Genomic DNA, 19,892 nt, shown 5'->3' with positions numbered 1-19,892 from the left:
TCAGAGCATTAATTGTATGGAAGTGGCTAGTGAATTCTAAAAAGTAGAGCCTGATTACAAGCCATATCCTGCAAAACAGCAGATATGGAGGAAAAGCTTGCAGGTGGCCCTCATTTTTATGGCAATTCGCCAGCCGTGTAAAATTTCCCCATGTGCCTTCCCAGAAGTGTTTCAGTCAGAGCATCTCAGTGCCTTCTTTACACTTTGGCTCCATTAAGACTGAGCAAATAGACAGAGCAGCAGGTAAGATCCTCAAAAAGCTCAAGCCTGTAGCTACGTTTACCGACCAGACTTGTCCCCTTATTAAATGCATCTGCAGTTACTTTCTTTTTTAAAACCTGGCCGAGCCAGAGAAAGCATTGCTGGTCTAACACTGCCTGTTAGACTACTGATCTAATGTTTTGAGCGCTTGAATTAGGAAGATCTGTGTGCAATCAAGTCCTGCTCCGAAGAGGTTTTCCTTACGGAGCAGCCCACTCTTGCTTCTCCCTGAACCCAGCACCCGATAAGCAGGTGCTGCAACGTCTACATGGTAAACGCCTTCACGACAGGCTTGAGTAGAGTCGTACGGAAAATCTGAAACAGAACTGTTAGAAACACAGGTCTCCTGTATCTCAGTTTCATGTTCAAGCCATGATTCTAACCTTCCTCACAGGAATTCATAACTAGGTCTTTGTTTTCTGGAGGCATGTCTAATTTGTCTTGAATGTTCTCCATGGAGGAGATAAAGTGGATTAAGATTTGCTTAAGGGATTGTAGAAAGTTGTCCTGGGGCACTGTGAAATCTAATTGTCAGGATAATGCACATATGCTTTATTTAGATTGTTTACATCATGCATGGCACAATGAAAACTCAGTACCTCAGTGGGACATATAGACACTATCCAATATAAGTAGTAAGTAATACTAATTAGACTGAGTTTGATTTACTTGTTCACATTGTTGAATTCTAAATTAACTTTAATAACTCAGGAGAAATATCTCAGAGTTATTATGGTCATTTCAATAAAACAACTGCACAATGAGGAGATGCTTTAAAAAACAGCTAACTAGAAAATTGGGCCTATAAAGAATGACAGAGCTTGATTATTATGAGCTGTTATAACGCATATACATGAATCACTGGCATGTGGACCTTGTGCTCAGCTCTCGTTATCCAATTCTCGTCATCCCATCTCCAGCATCCCCTGCTTCTTCCCTCCCACTCCCCCCAGACGAGAGGCTTTTCATGTTTATCAGACTTGTGGGAGGAGGAATCAAAAAGATCCAAGCAGCTAAGAAAGAAATGAAAACCAACAGTCAACTGGTCAACTAAGTCAAATGTTACACCATTACTGCTTCCCTCGTCTGAACTCAGGTGCCTTACATGTCCATTACTTTTGAGTGCAGTTGACAGAGATAGAGATGTCTAATTATGGTTGCTTGCGTGGCCTTCTCAGGGTTTTAAAAAATCATCTGCATTTTGTGTATATTGCATAGTGAGCTTAAACTGCATTTTAGGAATACTGGATTAACCCTTGTCTGTGACCGACTACATAAAATGCGAGCAGATGATTCCTGAACTCGGTGCCAAAGCTCATCACAGAATCTGGTCAAAATATTTAACTCAAGGTATAACATAGCATTATACCTGCAGCAGATAGGGTTTTAATTCTTAAAAAGTCTATCTGGATTCAGACCAACTTTTCAGATGCTCTTACAGTGCCTTCAGTTTTGCTTTTACGTGCAGTAGAGAACTACCACTTTGGACAGCTAATCTGTAAGAACTACCGTGAATAAAAAACATCTTCTCTGGTTTTCCTGAGGCACGACAGATGCCATCAAAAGGAGCCATCACCATGCCTGGCTCTGCAACATGTGCATTACTAACATACGCACCCGATACGACTCGGCTATCTCTTTGGCACTACATCCTATCTGCAACCTATTTTCTACTACAGTTATTCCAATACAAATTTTGGTTTTATTGCTATTGTTATTTCTTTAATTTCTTGTTCTATTCATTGCAGTATGTTTATGAAACATATATTCAGAATAGGAGTCCCCCCCAAATGAAACTATACTGCTTTGGCTAACTATCCCTTATTTCCTGGAAATATTGCCTCTAGGTAGAAGCTCTATAAAGTTAAAATTCAATTCTACAGTGTGCAATACTCCAGAAAACACAGTTATATCTATGATATAAAGCAGAAAGGAAGAGTTTACTCCAGACTGTTTGTGCATGCTATTTCATAAAAAATCATGGTGAATTCTTTTTAAATGGAATATCGTGAATGTGAAATATGGAAATAAGAAGCAGGGATGGAATTTTTGTTTTCTACTGAACTACAGTTTTTGGGAACCAACAACACAGCACAACTGCTTCAATTAATTTCCTCTACCTGACAGCACTAACAGAGAGTGACTGAATTTACATGCCAGAGAGGTTCTTAATTTACTGAGGAATTCTGCAAATTCTGTTTGAAAATGATCTATACTTTTAGTCTGGCAAAATCATTCAGCATCAAGTATTCTACACCTGAGTCCAGGTTTGCTATTATTGCCATGCCATATCTGGGATGACTGTTATTACCTCCACAGTCAGATCTAGGAGATAGCCGGAAAAAAATTATTTCTTGCTTTCCAATAGTATTTGACCACTTACAAATTATAATCTACAATCAAGGTGGCTTTCCTAGTACAAATCATTCCCTGGAGAACTGGACAATCAAAAAGTGCCGTTTTATATTATCCTTTTTCCCCAGCATATCCTGATTATAGCATTGTTACCCAACAAACAGTATTTTACAGGGTGCTGGAAAGAAAATTGCTTTTTTTTTCCTTTAGTTATTTTCCCCTCTCTGTTCTGTGTAGTTTTTACAGTGCTATTGCTTTTATAGAATATTTTTGATGTACTAAATGCGTTTTCTGTCCCTAATCCCAAAACATCTAAATGGTGCTTTATTGGAAACCAAACTAACTGCACTCTGGTGGCAAACTTTCATAACAAAATTTCTAAAGGGAACAAAAGAAGAACAAAGTTAAGGGTCAGTGTAAGGATGCTCAGTTACTTGATACTGTTTCAAAGCAGTAACTTCTCTGCAGAGGCACAGATGTGGACAGCATAATCTGGGCCTATCTTGGTATGAAGTGGGGCTATTAATCAAATCTTGATGATTTAAACATTTGAGTTCTACAGTTACAGTACGTTTCTTGCAAAGGGACATTTGAATGGTAATGAAGCATTTTCAGAAGGTGCTCAATATCATCATTCAGCAAATGAGACTTTCAGTGCATGTGCTGAGACAACATACTGGTCGCACTGCTTGGAGCAAGAAATTAATTGGACGTAGAAGAAATTTTTTCCCACAATTTACACCAACATTCACAGAAACATTAAAAATGAAACTGATGAGAATTTAGCATAAGCAATATAAGAAGTAAAATCAGTTAAGTGAAAAAAAGCAAATTTAATCACATTAATAGGAATAAGCAAATTTTATTATTCAACAAAGGTAATTAAGTTTGGACTTTATATACAAGATAGGAGAAGAGGGGGACAGAAGCCCTTAAACAAAATCTGCAAGTATGTTTTAATAAGTAATTCCTTGGGCTTTTTAACAGTGACCTACTCTATTTAGGTTATGTTTATGGAATTTTTATATTATGTCTTCCTTCATTTTTAGCTCTTTCGGTCACAGATTAAATTCAGCCTGGGCCCAAATGGTTAAACTGAGAACAAAGAAACCTCACTGGAACAGTAACTTGACCTTGCTTTTCTTACATTCCTGAGAAAACCCTAGCCAACAGAATTATTTTCTCCTTTAGTCCAAACTTCAATATACTATAGACTTGATCCGAATGAAAAAATCCTACCTATTTAGACACATCTACTAAATGAAACGATTTCAACATGAAAGATTAAGATGGCAATATAAACACACTGAGTCCTAATGTTTTGTACCACCAAGAGGTTCAAATGCTCTGAAGAAACAAAAGAGTGTTTTGGCAATTTAGCAATTCTTAGCTTGTCAGCCTGTGATAACTGTCCACCACAGCTGCGAGGTACATACTTAATTTAAGCTGTTTTAATTGAATGTTTGGCTTTATTCCAGTGAAGCACTAAATCTAAAAAAAAAAAAAAAAAAAAAAAAAAAAAAAATATTGCAGGTCGAACAATTCCATTTCATGCCCAGCTATAGCCAGGAGAGACTTTAAACATTGCTAAAAGCAGTGACAGCGCAGATTAATGTGAGCACTGAGAATGATGAGTGACAGGTAAAAATTTGGAATCAGCAGCTGGTGTTATCAATAGAAATTATATCCATAGGAAAAAAAAAAAAAAATCCATAAAAAGTGCTCATGTGACTCACTAGACAGAGACTCCCTCAAACCATACATTAAAAAGGTGATGAACAAATACGCTGTTAGATAATTTGAAGATTAACAAAATTATGAAGAAAATTTTCTAACAGTTGCCTAGAAGAAGGAAAAAAGGCCAAATTTCTACTGTTACTTGCCTCCTTATTTTCCAAGCTTTAAAAGAAAGTTCCTAAATGCATGCTTCAAGTACGTTCAAAGAACAAACACATATATTCAGCAAACTCCCTCTAATATCTTGTCAAATAAAATGATAAACAGTATAAACATAAACACTTCAAACTCCTCTGAGCTTTGCTCTTGAATACCATTTCTAAGTAGATGAACTAGTGCCATATTTGAATGTCTTACCCTATTGATGAGCAGTCTCTATCATTTCAGTTTATGAGAGGTTTGGATATCTATAATTTTAACTTCTGAAAATTATTTCTAAGTACAACTAGGAATGTAAAATAGATGATGCGGTATAAAATCACCAGCCATGTTTTCCAGTAGTGGAACTATTCATCCAAGAAACAGGTATAAGTTCAATTTGGCAAAGTTAAATGACAGTCATTTTGCAGAAATTAACTTTTCTTTGTGCATTGTTGACTGTGAATGGAGACCATTATTTTTCATTGCCTAGATAGCGATGCAATTTTCAAAGCTAAATGAGCATTAAAAACATTCATTCTTTGCTTCTGCAATGAACAATCTAAGATACCTAATGGCAAAATGAGACATTCCCTTTAATCTTTATGAACATATTGTACCCTCTTGAGGTACAAATGAGAAAGGAGGGGATAAGCTTGCTTTTTTTTGGATAAATGTGTCCTTCAGAAACGGGAGAAGTCTTGTATGTGCAGCAGCCTGCCTGACTGCCAGTCCCTGAAGATCCGATCATCCTGCTGGCTGTCCCACTGCTTCTTCCCCTTGGGCAGGCCCGTCCCTTTTCATTCCTCTGCTTTATTGGAGATGAGATTTTGGTGCCAATACAGGGAGGAAATATGTTTCACCAAAGGGCACAATTTATACACATATGAATGCATTTCCAAGTATTTGCCTTTGAGACCAGCTCACATTCTAGCTATGCTACTCTACAACAGGACCAGAGACAGGATTTTCTGGACAGGTTACTATATTAATATACTATTTTCCCGTAGATGTACTTGAAATCTACCTCCTTTCAAGATACCTGACTACTGAGTAATGGAAGATAGTATGAGACCAGAAGATTTTAGTAGCAATGTATTACAAAAAATGGCACGTAACTAACACTGCTAACTATTAACTAATGTAATTGGCAGTAAAAGCGGAGGACATAAGTTAGAAAAAAAGTTCCACAAAATAATAGCCATTAAAGAACAGCATAAGCTTTGAACCACAGATTATATGAAAAGTCATTCATGTAATGAGATCAAATACCTTTTCTGTAAGACCATTTCCCAAACTATGTTCTTAAAAGCTTTACAGAGGAATGCTGCCTATGGCTGATTACATATCTCTATGTACGTGGAAAGTGTTTGTTAAAACAAAAAAAAGAAAACAACCACAACAATATCAACCTATGTGGCACCACTGCAGGGCAATTTAAGCATTTGTGCTCCTTGCTTCTAGTACCATTCAAACACCACAGGCCACAGAGCTGTACCACATTTTTTGAGTGAGAATAAGCTTTTCTTCCCACTGTAAAGAAGAGTTAAAGAAAGGAGAAAAAAAAAAAAAAAAAAAGAAAATAATATTTTACAGAGTTCCTCCTGCAATTTTCCAAGGCGGGAAAAAGCTATATACATCCATAGTAGAACGATCCTCTGATTTATATCATAAACATTATCAAGGATCCTCTATCTCAGCCTTGAGCCAGAGCAGCAAATAGGGTCCTAAACCTCACAGCTGAAGTCAAGGGAAAGCAAAACAAAACAAAGCCCAGGAAATGAGTGAATGTATGGGTTCAGAAATCACAAAAAAAATACTTCATAACTTTCAGACCCCGTTCTTGATTTTAGCAAACCCAGTACATGGATGCTTTGGGATGCTTTGAACTGATCTTACTGACATGGTTAACTCTATTATCATCATACAATCTGATCTTAACAGAATTGCAGAGATATATGTAGTGTCCATATACTAAGGTGCACCTCTCCATATAAAAAAAAAAGAAAAAATGTTACACAGGCACAAACATAATTACTCAGAATTACATCTGCATCAGTTAACATGGCTTTGAAGTTTGATCTCAAAAATATCTTATAATTCCACTGCCAAAATAATTATTTACCATAAAAATACTTTTCTCTGATATTAATAATCTACTAACAGCCTCACGAATCTGGCTTGCCAAATGAGAAATGCTTATCCAGTTTGTGACCTCATTGTTACGTCACTTTCAGGCTATGCAGTTTGAAAGAGGCAGACCTGCACTGCTATTTGGCATTAAAACCTACAGTCATCACCGAGGAAATCATATACCGTTTCAACACAGCAGGCTGATTTTTCTAATATTCTAGGAGTACTTTCCCTCCCTTTTCTGGTTTGGGTTTTTTGTTTGTCTGTTTGTTTTGTTTTGTTTCTTTTTCTGTTGTTTGGTTTTTGGTTGGGGGGTTTGTTTTGTTTTGTTTTCCTGTAATGAAGCCAGAAAATAAAAACAAAATTGGCAGCTGGTATGCCACATCCTTAGCTTGGTATAAACCATGCTACCTCCACATTCAAAATGGAGCTCACTTTTGGGCAATAGACCTCTCTCTGACACGCTCCAAGTAACGTGCAGAGTTAATAGCTGTCTCTTACGTCTTTGTAAGTGATATTTTCTGTTAACTCCGGAGTCTCAGATGGGAAATCAGACTACCTTCAGTGACTTTAGTCCACTCGTTTTTACCAGCTGAGAGTATGATTCTTTGGTTTTATCTCTATTTTAACTAATTTATATTTTGTGTGGTTTTACTTTAATTCTATTTCATTTTCTTTCTCTCATTTTCAGTACTGAATGAGTAACAAATCCCTGTCGAATTCTTTAAAACTGAGGGTGGACTTTGCTCAGTCGCACCATCTCCAGCTGACCACCTCCAGCTGATGCACCACCAGATGCTGGCTGGACGCTCTCGCGGTGCCTGCCTTACAGGGACAGAAAATCCCAGAGTGAGCCATCACTGTGCAGAATTGCATCTTGTTATCGGACCGGGACACTGATACCTCCCCTGTTTAAAAGGAGGACTGTATTGTCTGGAATGTCTTGACTCCATACTTCACCGAGTATGATTGTTGCCTCTTGGCGCTGCCTTAATATGAAATGATAATACTCTCTTGGGTGTGCATTTACTCCGTTAACTCCAAGCTACCACCACAGACTTAATTTCTATCCCCTTAAGCCTCATTCTACTCGGAAATTGTTGGGAGTCACCTAAAGATGTAACTGTCCGAGGCACAGGAGCAAATAAACTCAGATATTTAATTTCTCGGTGCACCTCTTAAAACCCAGCCTGTCATAAAACAGACGAGTCCTCTAGAAAACAGCAGCTTTTAGTTGCTCACGTAAAAAGGGGCCTATAAACAGAATGATTCAGAAAAGAGTTTACAGAGGTAGAACTTTAGGAATGATACAAGAATCTAAGGTACATATACTTAAATGCTGTAAAAAGTTACTTCTGCAAATGGGCTGCTGACACTGCTTTCTGTTTCAGTTGGAGGCTTTTTTTTAAAATTAGACTGAAGCCTGGATGTCTGCATGTTTTATAGCTTCTATTTCTTTAGAACCTTTGATTCCACTATATCTTACTTAATATAAGGTAGCGAAGGCAAACACCTTAGATTATTCCAGTTTCCTATAGCACCCATTTAAAAATATTGAACGGTTAATTTATTTATCTTTACCTGTAAGGATCATTAATAAATTGTACACACAAAAATAACTCCTGAATTATGACTATTACTTAGAATATAGCCATAGAATTAAGTTAGATTTTTATCCATATTTGTGAAGATTGTTTGATAAAGATTCATACAGACATTCCCTTGATATTAGTAATTTTTAATCTTAAGTAACTGAGAGCCATATTTCCTCAGGATCACTGAGTATGCAGTTTTAGAAAAGAGAGAAAAAAATCTACTCTTTTATGCACTGTTCACAGCTAAGTTTTCAGGGAACGTGAATCATTTAATAAGCTTATTTGATATCGAGAAAGAAATATAAGCTCTCAATCGTTTACTTCAGGCACTAAGTCAGATGCTGTGAAGAGCTAGACCTTCAAAGTGTGCATGAAGTTTTTCCCCTTTAATCAGTGGAGAAAGCTTGAGTCTTCTGAAAGCCAACATATTGATCTGATCAAGGAATTGCTGAGGCTGCTGCAAAGGAAATGATATGAATATATATGGAACAGAAGTAGAGAAGGGTATAAAAAAAATTCCCGTTGACCTTTCTCTGTAGTTTTCCTAGTCTTTTGTCTATTTTTCTCTGAAAACTGTCTCTTCTGGTAGCCTTTAGCCGCCAGAGGATTGTTACATATGGTTTGAGCAACTGAAGAATAGGGACACAGGAGAGGGACGCTGGCTGTGTAAGAACCTTGGGAGTTGAAGGATTTTTTGAGGACTCAAGAAGGAAATGTGATGGATGCCCACTTTCACGTAACAGAGCATCTGCCCACTGACAGCGTACAGGTTTGGGGCAGGAAAGACCGGTGGGTTACATCTGAGTGTGAAACAAAGAGGATTGGGACCAGGAGCCAAAGCCAGGAATGAAAAGAACGGGGCAGAAGGCAGAACTCACTCAGACCACCATGCTCACAATCCAAGAACAGAGTGTGATCAACTATGCACCACAGCGCAAGGAAAAAAGCATTAATTATGCCCACCAGGACTGGTTTCTCACCTGGACTGTCCCCCGAGCCATGCCTTGACATCGTTTGGGCAGGTGCCAGGAATTAAACAGTATGGACAACTGCGGGGCAGTTCTCAAGCCTGCATTTGGTCCTTTTTGATTTATATCTATAGACACAATCATAAAAGCCAAATCCTAGCCTGAAATGGGAAGATGACGGGCACTGACTCTTTTACGTTGTTTTGCGAAGAAATGGTATATTAGACAACGGAAACTGGCAAAAGTCTATATAGCAAAATTATATAATAAAATATAAGAAAAGATTGCTAGCTAAATGTTGCTTACTTTGGTGTGCATTTTACTAGTTATTCAAAAGCTAGGTAGCAATCTGAAGAGCATATAAATACTCCATGAATTAAAGGGAACTTGTGTTTTTATATCTATCAGGAATGTATTTCATTGCAAAACCATGCAAGTTTCACTTTATTTTCATCTTCTGAAAACTTTTACTTGACAAAACCAAACATAATTCTATTAATCATTACAGAGGTATTTACACATGAACTATGACACACTACAAGGTATGACTCCTGTTCACCTTCTTAAAAATACTAAGTGCAACCCACACAGTGGTTCCTTAAAGGCTGTACTCTTGGGGTATTCTGGAATGACTCTCCCGGGAAACAGGAGAGAAATCTGAATGGCTGTTTGGGGCCATTCTATGGAGTTTGCATTTTCATTTGTCTCACAGGTCCAATTTTCTTTCTGTTGGGAGAAAATGTTGAAGTTTTACCAGCTGAATTTCTATTAACCACAAAGATCCGCCTTCAAATTCACAGTACTGTGCTTTAGCACTAGACAGCCTCAGAACAAGCAGTAATTTCATTACAAATTAATTCTGAGTATATGTGTACGTAATTATTAAACTAGTTGCTTCCTGACTGAAAACTTTAGACTTTCTCTTTACACCTTTGGAAAAGTTAGTATCAATGCTGTGGCTTTTTTTTTTCTGTCTTCTTTAATATATTTGAAAAAAGACCCTTTCAAATGTTAAAACAAATTCAGTCTTTTGGTATATTTTAGGCCAGTACAATATTTATGATATATGAGTCAGAGGATCTCGAGTGCTGCATTTAAGATACACATCACTAACTCTGATACAAAAAAGATAAGCAGACTAGGCAGATGCCATTAGGATAAGTAAATGAACCATATAATGTGGAGAGATTTCTAGAGAGTATGAACGGGATCTACAATTTACAAGATCTGAAAATCTTACCTTGGGAAAAGGTGAATGAACCCACAGTAACAGACAGAAACCCAGCTTGCTCATTTGCTAGGATTCCCGGAGCTCCGCAGGTGTACCGTTGCTTGTGTTTTAGAGCTAGAGTAGGTACATCTTCTGAAAGCTCCTTTGGTCACTAACATTTCTACATATCTCTAGCTAGGACTGGAAAATTTTAAGATATGCTCCGTAAGCCTACAGGATTATTTAACCTCTTGGTACAGATTCCATGGATATGAACATGGAATGGAAGATCGAAGGGGGAACAAGAAAGTATGCAAAGACAGAAGACAAGGAACACTGGTTCAAAATAATTTTCTCCCTTATGGCATCCTAGGCTGCCTGTGAAGGCAGAAATCAGACTTTGTTCTCTGCCAATATTTATAAAGCTTATCTAAGCAGCTCACTACGAAGTCTTAAATGAAAAATTACATGTTAATTACTATACTGGATCAGATTACTCATCAGCGTACCAGTGTCACAGTAGCCATTTTTAAACAGAGAGATAAGAGACTGTTAGTTAGAAGCTGATTTATGCATGGAAGCATGGCTTACACCTCTTCATTTTTTCATATACCATAGCTAGCTGCATTCACCACGTAGACGTCTACTTGTATTTATTTTATTCCTTTTAAGATGTTGGCCTCATGCTCATCCAGAATTAAATGTGCTAACGTACAGTTTAGTTAGGAATCTTTGTTTTTCCTGTGAGCAAAATTAAACAGAGATGTCAGCCTAGTTTCTCTTTTCATTCACTTTTCAGTTGTGTACATCTAGTCCCTTTTAACAATCTGTTCTCAAATATCTATTCTAATCATTCCATTTCTCAATCTGTTATTATTTTTTTTAAAATCATACAGCTCTCCGTGTTCACAGGTTTTATTTACTCACAAAGTAGCACTCCTCTTTGCTTTAGATGACATGAATCATTCCAGCCTAAGCTAGTCACTAGGCTGTCTTTACAGCCAGTGGAAGAACTTCCTGAAGGCAACCCATGCCCCAACTTTAGATGGCTAAGACGGTGTGAAATGGTCTCCTGAGCAGTAGTTTCCCTTGACTGTAAAGGAAGCTTAGGGTGACTTCGGTAAACTTTGTGATGTTTAAAGTAAAATGTATCCCAACCCTATAATCTCATTTGAAAAGAACATCGCAAGTGATGGCTATGGAAAATAAAAAAAAAATCTGTATTTTCTTTAGACTACTCTTTTTGCACACTAATGCTGTTCTTTTCTCTGAGCTCTGCTGAAAAGCGACCATGGGATTTTACTGAATTCTTTTAGATTCCTACATTATGTATGGTTTGAACTACTCCCTCTTACATGCTCCGTCAACACTGAATTTAATCTGCCAGTGGATATCCTCGTCTTTTCATTTTGGTATACCCCCTGGAGATCTTCAGTTTTTCCTGTCTTTGACTAGTCTAAATAACTTTGTGATATCTGCATATTTTAGAACATTACTGATCACTCAAACATCGGTATTCATAAAATTAACATTAACAACAAGTGGCTTTTCTCATGCTGAAAATTCTGTTTATTTTCTGTCGGTTCCAAATAACATCCATGACAACACACTGCACTTCAAGATTATTTGGTGTTCTCATTAATATCTTCTAAGAGCTGTAAGCTTGATTTTTGACAAGAGAGTGTCCTTTAACTATTTTTTTTTTTGGCTGCTGCACTTAAGGAAATTTATTTGACAACAGAGGGAAAATTTTGCTTTAAAACAGAATCCTAATCTGCCACAGAAATATGTATCTCCTGATACTGCTCCCTATTTCCAGTTCCATATTCCAGCTACAGCATTAAAGACAGTTATGCTTCTGGCACTCCAATATCCCAGTCTAGCAGGTTTTTTTTTAAATAAAGGATGAATATTTCTTGAGAGCAGTTCAGCCATCTTTTAGTACATTTCTTCAGAACTCTTAATGGTTTACTGCGATGGGAGCCCAAACCAGCCAAAGCCCCGAGGTGGATCTGCTTAGGCCTTTAGCTCTCCAAAAAAGTTCAAAAGGGTGTTGAAAGCCAAGATTAATTCTTTGATCTGAAACGAGGAACTCACCTTTTACAACCGAGAAAACTGAAAACAAGTAGTTAACACAGAATGATAATATGGTTTAAAAGCTTTTCTCCCACCGCATGTCATATCCCTGCAGGTGGGTCTGTGCCTTCAGCTAATTCAGGGACTCTGAGTGGTAGCAAAAGCTCCTGTTTTTTCACACTATCCTTTTCTCTTCTGCCTGCTTAGCTGGTCCTGAGGAGGAGGAAGAGGTGGAGGAGGAGGGAGAGAAGGAGCAGGATGAGGAAGGAGGCTTCTACCTCCCATCAGAGACTTTTATTTCATGTAATCATTTCTTAAGGGAATATAATGTAGAACTGAAAGCACACAAATAAAACAAATACCATCTGTCCCAGACATGCATGATCAAAGCAAATTGTTGCTTCTACATTTGTTAAGTTTTTCATAGCATATTCTCTATCCTTGAGAGACAGAGAGGAGCTAAGAGGAGATGGGCCTTGCTTTAATGGAAATGCATTGATTTGACTGAGTTGCCTAAATAAACCCCAAAGCACAGATACTGGATCATCTGGATTTAGAACCAGTCTCTGATGTTTTGATCAGAAGCAAGGAAAAATTGGCTTTAGAAGCCACCACACTGAAAAATTTAACAGTGGCGTCGCAGCTGTCCTTATGGACCTTCTTAGCTACTTTAAAATGTATAATAATGTGGCTTGGTATAGCCTACCATATAGTTAAGGTAACTTTCATCATTTCCCATTTGTCATGAGCTGAGAATGTGCAATGGATGGTCATTTTAGTGTGGCTGTTGTGTAGTAACTTGTTAAGCCACAGCTACTTGCTCTTGTGTCTCGAAGGAAAGAGAAAATAAAATTCTATTTGTGGAGGATGTCAGGAGATTAGCACATCTGTCAAACACAATTAGATGTTCAAATTGTATATGGACCACTATAGTGTCACTGAATTAGAGATTAACTTGTAAACTGAAATTAGTAGAAGGAAACCAAGAACTCAGTGCAATACTGTGAAATTTGCTACAGAACTGGATGTTTTTTCTGACAAGAAGCAGCAGTTCATCCTTTAGTACTGAATCCTTTTTCTCATATATCTGAACTGTAAAGCGATTCTAAAATGAGAATCTGGCAAAAGGCATTTAAAATATCTGAAGGTGCTGAGGGAATATTTTATGGTCAATAACTATGGAAAAACTATTGGACAGTCCTGTTTAAAGATGAATATGTACAAGTTGGGCCTCCTTTCTGCACATATCTGCTTCCTGCATGGAATGTGTTCGCTGACTTAAATGACAAGAATGTTATTAGAAATAATAAACAAGACCTCACATACTTTTAAACTCTTGTTGGTACAGCAGAATTAATGCTAAGACAAGACAGCAACAACTGCACAGTTCATTCCTCTCAGCTGAGATCAACGTAAATGTTTCCTAAGTTCCAAGTACATAGCCAGTCAGACACAGATACACCAACCCCCGGAGGATAAGTTATTCCAGATACATTCCTTCCTTGTATGTGAAAATAAGAAATGACTCTTTGCTGATAACAACCTTCGGTCCCCATCTCACCATGTCACCTGAGCTCAAGTATTCTGGTCAATGAATTGCACAGCAGTGACCCTGTCCTTTTTTGATGGTTGACCGAGCAAAGAGGATAAACTCACGCCAATGTGTCAAGGCACAGAGCTAGGTAGTCACAATAAACCTATAAATTCATTTTACTTTTCTCGGTTTCTTTCTATTCCTTTGCTGGTTATATAGTTAAGAACAGACCTACTCCTGTGTGCCTAAAAATATCTTATATGTGGGAAGAGAAAGATAATCAAAAGAAAGACTGTTAAGATTATGCAGTTATCTAGACTAGCCAGTGCACAGCACGGTTTCAGATTCAATTGGAAAGTTGTTCCTGTTTCCCATTTGAAGCCATGAATATGTAGAGACACAGACGATTTGAATGCATCTTCTTAAAACATTTTCCAATGTTTTTTTCACATTTTTCAGAGGACAAACAGATCACAATACAGTACAACATGCCAAGCAGCATGGGCTGTGCTCTTTAAATAAGCTCATCTTTTTATTTTGTCATAAAAATGCCATGGAACAAGCATTTCAAGATACATTTCTTTATAAATTTGTGCAGGGTCTAGCATAATGAAGGACTGACAACTGGAAGAAGCTTTAAGTGGTACTACAGAGCAAACAGTAAACAACAGAAATAAAAAATCACTGGTTAAAAGCTAAAGTTCCCCATACTGCCTGCTGAAATGTTTTAAACATTTTAAGACTGCCAGAGCTCTTTTTGGTGAGTTCTTTGACCTGTCTCCAATACAAGGCTGTGCCTTACAGGGGCTAGTGTTTACAGTCCTGTCAATCTAAATATGAACCAGACAACACTAATAAATATTTATTATTGCACAGCAAGTTAGATTTTCAATAGGGACATTCCAACAATTTCCCTGCTTTATTCTGCCAACTAATTTCTAAATTACCATATTTTCTAACTAATTTCAATGACTTGCTGAAGAACTGACTGATGTATAGATGCAGGAAGATGCTAACTGAAAATCTGAAAGAATGTATTGGCACCAGTTTTGCTATCAGACAAACATACATTTTGAATTTTTTCATTACATAAATACCTAATACTTTCCTGGCATTACAGAAGTGCAGCTATAGAAAGTTAATTGAATAAGGAAGATACTAAGCAAAGACAGACTTCTTAGAAAATAGGTTTTCAACCTGATTTTTTTGGTTGAATTTTTAATAAAATGCTGCAATATTGCAGAAGCATTTATGGCTAGTAAGAAGTGGAATTCAGTTGCTAAGAATCTTCATATTTGATGTCTGTTATTATTTGATTATATTGCCTGGCAACTCTCCAGGGCTGAAAACAACGTTTGAAAAATAAATCTGAATAAAATTTTGAAACTCTGACACATAGAAAAAACTGATGTAAGAAACCATAGGCTTAAATTATTTTGGCAATTAATAGATTATTTTTTTTCAATTATTGCTTATCTGTCTATGCTGATTATTATCACACTATAACATGTGCAAAGACTGTTCTTTGGGAGAGTAGAATATTAAAAGAGATAATGTCAACAATTTAACATTTCTCAAGCTACTAAGTATATCATTATTATCTTAATTAGCAAGCTACTCTAAACTACCATTTGAAACACTGTGTATCCTGGGGACGCTCTAACATATACCTACAATTCGTAGTATTCTGATGAGTATTTTCTGAATTTTATTTAGAGTCTGCAACTTTGCATTTAGATCTTGAGATACAATTATGGAGAATTCCAATGTGTAAGGCATACTGAGTGTGTTAAACCAGAGAGGAGATAACCAAGCAACAGAGATAATCTGGAGCAGGAGCCCAGTCTGGATTGTGATAGAAGCAGCAACTCTATAGTACATACTTGCAATTTCTGATTTTCAATAGGTCATAAATTTGATAGAAGAAATTCCTATTTCTTACCTACATTTCCAGTCATTAGGTATGAATTCTGAAAGTCCATCATTCCCATTCCAACAATGTGTATAAAATCTTCAATCACCTGCATTAACTCCACCGAGCCTGGATAGATCTAGCAAAGGAAGGTCAGACATGCTGTTAACTATAATATCAAAATCTCTGTGGCAGCAAATTCAAATAACATCTAAATGCCATCAAAGGAAATGCGACACTTAACAGTCAAACTGCTCTTCCCATGTTTCAATACTGAACATTTTCTTTCACTGTAAACCAACCAATTTGTCATTAGATCCTAATGTGAACAGACACTACTTCCCATAAAGCTATGTGAAATCAGCTTTGCACTGAAAATGTGGAATGTTTGCTCTAAGACACTGCACTTACCAAAAAATTTTTGCTTTCATTAACGGTTAAAGCATTTCATATTCCAGGATAATTCTAATTAAGATATTCTTCCTTCCTCTGGAAGGTATCTTCTATAACATCAGAAGTACTGACACAAACAGCTGAAAGCAAATCTTACCATGGCCTCTCCAGCATGAAGAAAACTTTGTTGCTTTAAATAATATAAATTTTTACTGGTAATACTATTTTCATTGCTGATGTGGAGTAGTAGAATCATTGAATAGGTGAGGTTGGAAGGGACCTCTGGAGATCATCCAGTTCAACTCCATGCTCAAATCAAGATCAGCTTAGCAGGTTGCCCAGGACCACATCCAGTTGGATTTTGAACATCTTCCTAGAGCCTGTCTGCGCAACATGTTCTGGCATTCAATCACTCTCATAGTGGAAAGGTTTTTCTTATACTTAAATGGAATTTGCTGCATTTTAATTTTTGGCACTTGCTTCTTGTCCTGTCACTGGACACCACTGAGAAGAGTTTGACTCAGTCTTCTTTACTCCCCCACTTCAGGAATTTTTAATACTGACAGGATCCCCACTGAGCTTTCTCTTTTCCAAGCAAAAGAGCATCAGCTCTTTCATCCTCTCCTTGCATATCAGATGCTCCTGTCCCCTAAACATCTTCATGGCTCTTTGCTAAGCTCCTTCCATTACATCCGTGTCTTGTACCGGGGAGCCCAGAACTGGACACAGTAAACTAAAATAAATTGCAGTAGCCTTTGCATTGCTAATGCAGCCTCTCAATATGACTTTCAAAATGGTAAGGACTGGTCCATTTCCAAGAAATACAACTTATTTGCAAAGCTGTAAGCTACTGTGATCACAAAAACATTAAAAACTGTTATATTCCACAGTAATGATGCATCATCAAAACTGCATTAAAGATCAAACCAGTTATTAATAAGCTTAAAAATTCTGCTCATATGACATACATAAAAAATAATTTTGGGGTTTTATGGCCTGTTATGAACAGGACAGTTTTCAGTAATACAGTATTTTGCAACAGAAAAAGAATGGATAGCCGGTTCATGGTGCTTTCTTCTTCATATCAGTGAGATGTCCAAATTTCACTTTATGAGCAACATTCAATGCATTCTTACCACTACTGGGACTACAGACTCTAAAAAATTCCTATAGAGACTATAAATTCCAGTATGCTGCACTTCATCTTCATCTTGCTTTACCTGTCTATATCCATAGCTGCTCGGTTCAGGACAGAGAATTTCACAATGTGCTTTGTTTTCTACATGGATGTTTGTATAAAAGGCAGGGCAGCAATACTATTTTTATGAAGACTTTGTTGTGACATTTATGATCCTAACAGGCTGCAAATGCTGCTTCAGGTGAAGGAGATTTAACTTTTGTTTTTCTAATGATGAGTTACTGAGGCAGTAAGTGTGGGTTTTGCATCCACCTCATCCATAGCACACACACTCGCAGATTACATACTAAGGATAAATTTCAGTGAAAAGATTTTTTCACCCTAGTTCTTGCACATAAAATCTTACAGTAATAACTTCAGCAGAAACTGTTGAACAGTCAGTGTTATAGAGGTACTCTTCATTTTAATATATCTGAAGTACTGGTTAATCAATAGGATGCCAGCAGATGGTGATGAAGAATATGCAGAATAGCTCCTGTGTTTTGTAACACCAGTATAAACTTACACTTTGTGGACATGAAGTGGTTTCCTGGGTGCAGTGGTCTACATCAGCTCTTAACAAAAGGCAAGTATTAAAGTGAGTGCTGCTTATCTGAATGCTATGTAACCTGTAATTAATGATATCAACTGCTGGCATTTAATCTAGAAAAAAGGATGTGCTGAAGCATTGCAGCTGTATACTTGATAGAAAGTCAGCAATTTGCTGACAGTGAGTAAGATTTTCTTTCCAGCAAGGAATCCAGAAAACAGGCTAAGAGATCTATGCTAACAGTAGCTGTGGAGTTTAAGAAAACCATGCAAGCTGGCAAAAAAAGTTGGTTAGACTGCCCCTTGGATTGCAATGTTTCATTACAAAAAAAAAAAAAAGTCAGCTGAGTGGCTGAACCAGAAACAGAATCACCTTTACTCTTTTTTAATGAGTCAATAGTGTTTGCATTAGGTTGTATTCACAGCACATACTGACTTGTGCACAGTCTTTTCAAGTTCAATTCCTACCTTGATTTTGACGCAAAACCTAAAAAAGTCTTCACACAGGATGTAGTAGTTTCAAATAATATTGTTTCTGTTTTAAAATCCAGTTCTATTCAACCGTAACTTCTCCATGTTTTATCCAAAATATGATAGATAGAAAATAATATTTTGTATAGGAAAGCTTTTTTTTTCAACAGTGAAAGAAAAAAAGAATCTTAGGAGTACTTGGGAGTCCAGCTCACCCTTCCTAGCTGGTGTGAAGAGCTACTTGCTTCAATAGTGTCTTTGAGACTGCTTGCCTAACTGCCCAAGAACAGTAACGAGACCAGTGGTATGGTTTCTTCGGGTGCCATAGCTCAGGAGTCCAAGATTTAGGGAATTCCCTAGCTTTGTCACCAGGCAGCTATGGCCCCGCGACTCCTGCCTTCAGCTCATCTTGGTGCTTGCTTGGGTTCCTGCCTGCCTACCCGTGCTGTACTCAGGTCTGCGAGACCAAGAATTACAAGGCAGAGAGAAGGAGCTACGGAAGAGTAGAAATAACTTGTCTCATCTCTTCTCCCTTTTTCAACACCACTTCTTCGAGCAGCAGCAGAGGGGAGGGAACTGGAGATCTGTTGTTCTCTCATTACCTTCACGTTCTTGTCGTTTCCTCTTAGGAGCTGTCACGCCCTGATCTTCATGGGACAGATGGTGGACATGGCATGGCTAAGCAGGCAGGGTGGAGGCAGAAGAAGACAAGGCTGATAACATAAGGAGTGATATTCTGTCTGTTCATTAGAGGGGCTAAAATAGTTGCTTAATATTGGTTCCCTAATCATGGTGCTGTTTATAGAAACTGCCCACATGCTTGTGATTTTGCTGCTTCCATCCACCACTACTAAGGAAAATGACATACTTTTTCTATTTTTGTAGCTGGCTTTTACACAGAGGAACAGAAAAACAGCAAAAGAAAAATACAATTCCTGGCTAAATTACAACGGGTCAGCTGCAGCATCGTATGTCTACTGCAACGTTTGAATTGGTAGTGAAAAGTCCTGATCTTCCCTTAGTCATATTATAAAGATGAACTTACAAAAATGAAGTTAAATAGCTTCAAAGACCTTTAAACACCTAGTGATTTATTAAGAACCACATTAAAAGTGAACAAATTTCAAGTATCTATATAACACAGTGGCAATGACCACACAAGAGCAGACCAAAGATCTATGTAAGCCATTTTTTTGCCTTTAACAGTGGCAAATAGCAGATGTCTAAGGACGACTGTAAAGGGGCATGCACATAGTGATACTAGTTTTGGAATTCTTGCCCAGCCTTCAGCACATTTTTGCCAAAGGAATTCCTTAAGCGAAAACAAGACCTTTCCATGAACAGTCCTATACTGATGTTTCTTTCATTCATTAGGCTATTTAC

General features: G+C 37.4%; 1 protein-coding gene across 6 annotated transcripts in view; it reads right to left on the bottom strand.

Moving 5' to 3' along the window:
* ADGRB3 (adhesion G protein-coupled receptor B3) overlaps positions 1 to 19,892 on the bottom strand; it is a 467,107-nt gene that overhangs the window by 213,152 nt on the left and 234,063 nt on the right. For all 6 annotated transcript variants that reach the window (XM_049818118.1, XM_049818121.1, XM_049818122.1 and 3 more), the window contains one exon: positions 15,950 to 16,058. In XM_049818118.1, the coding sequence (XP_049674075.1) occupies positions 15,950 to 16,058 (109 nt within the window). The remainder of the gene's footprint in view (positions 1 to 15,949; positions 16,059 to 19,892) is intronic.

The sequence above is a fragment of the Accipiter gentilis genome, chromosome 15, assembly GCF_929443795.1.
Source record: "Accipiter gentilis chromosome 15, bAccGen1.1, whole genome shotgun sequence".
In the NCBI taxonomy this organism is placed as follows: Eukaryota; Metazoa; Chordata; class Aves; order Accipitriformes; family Accipitridae; genus Astur; species Astur gentilis.
The sequence above is the reverse complement of the archived record's forward strand: the minus strand, read 5'-3'. Positions and strand labels throughout refer to the sequence as shown.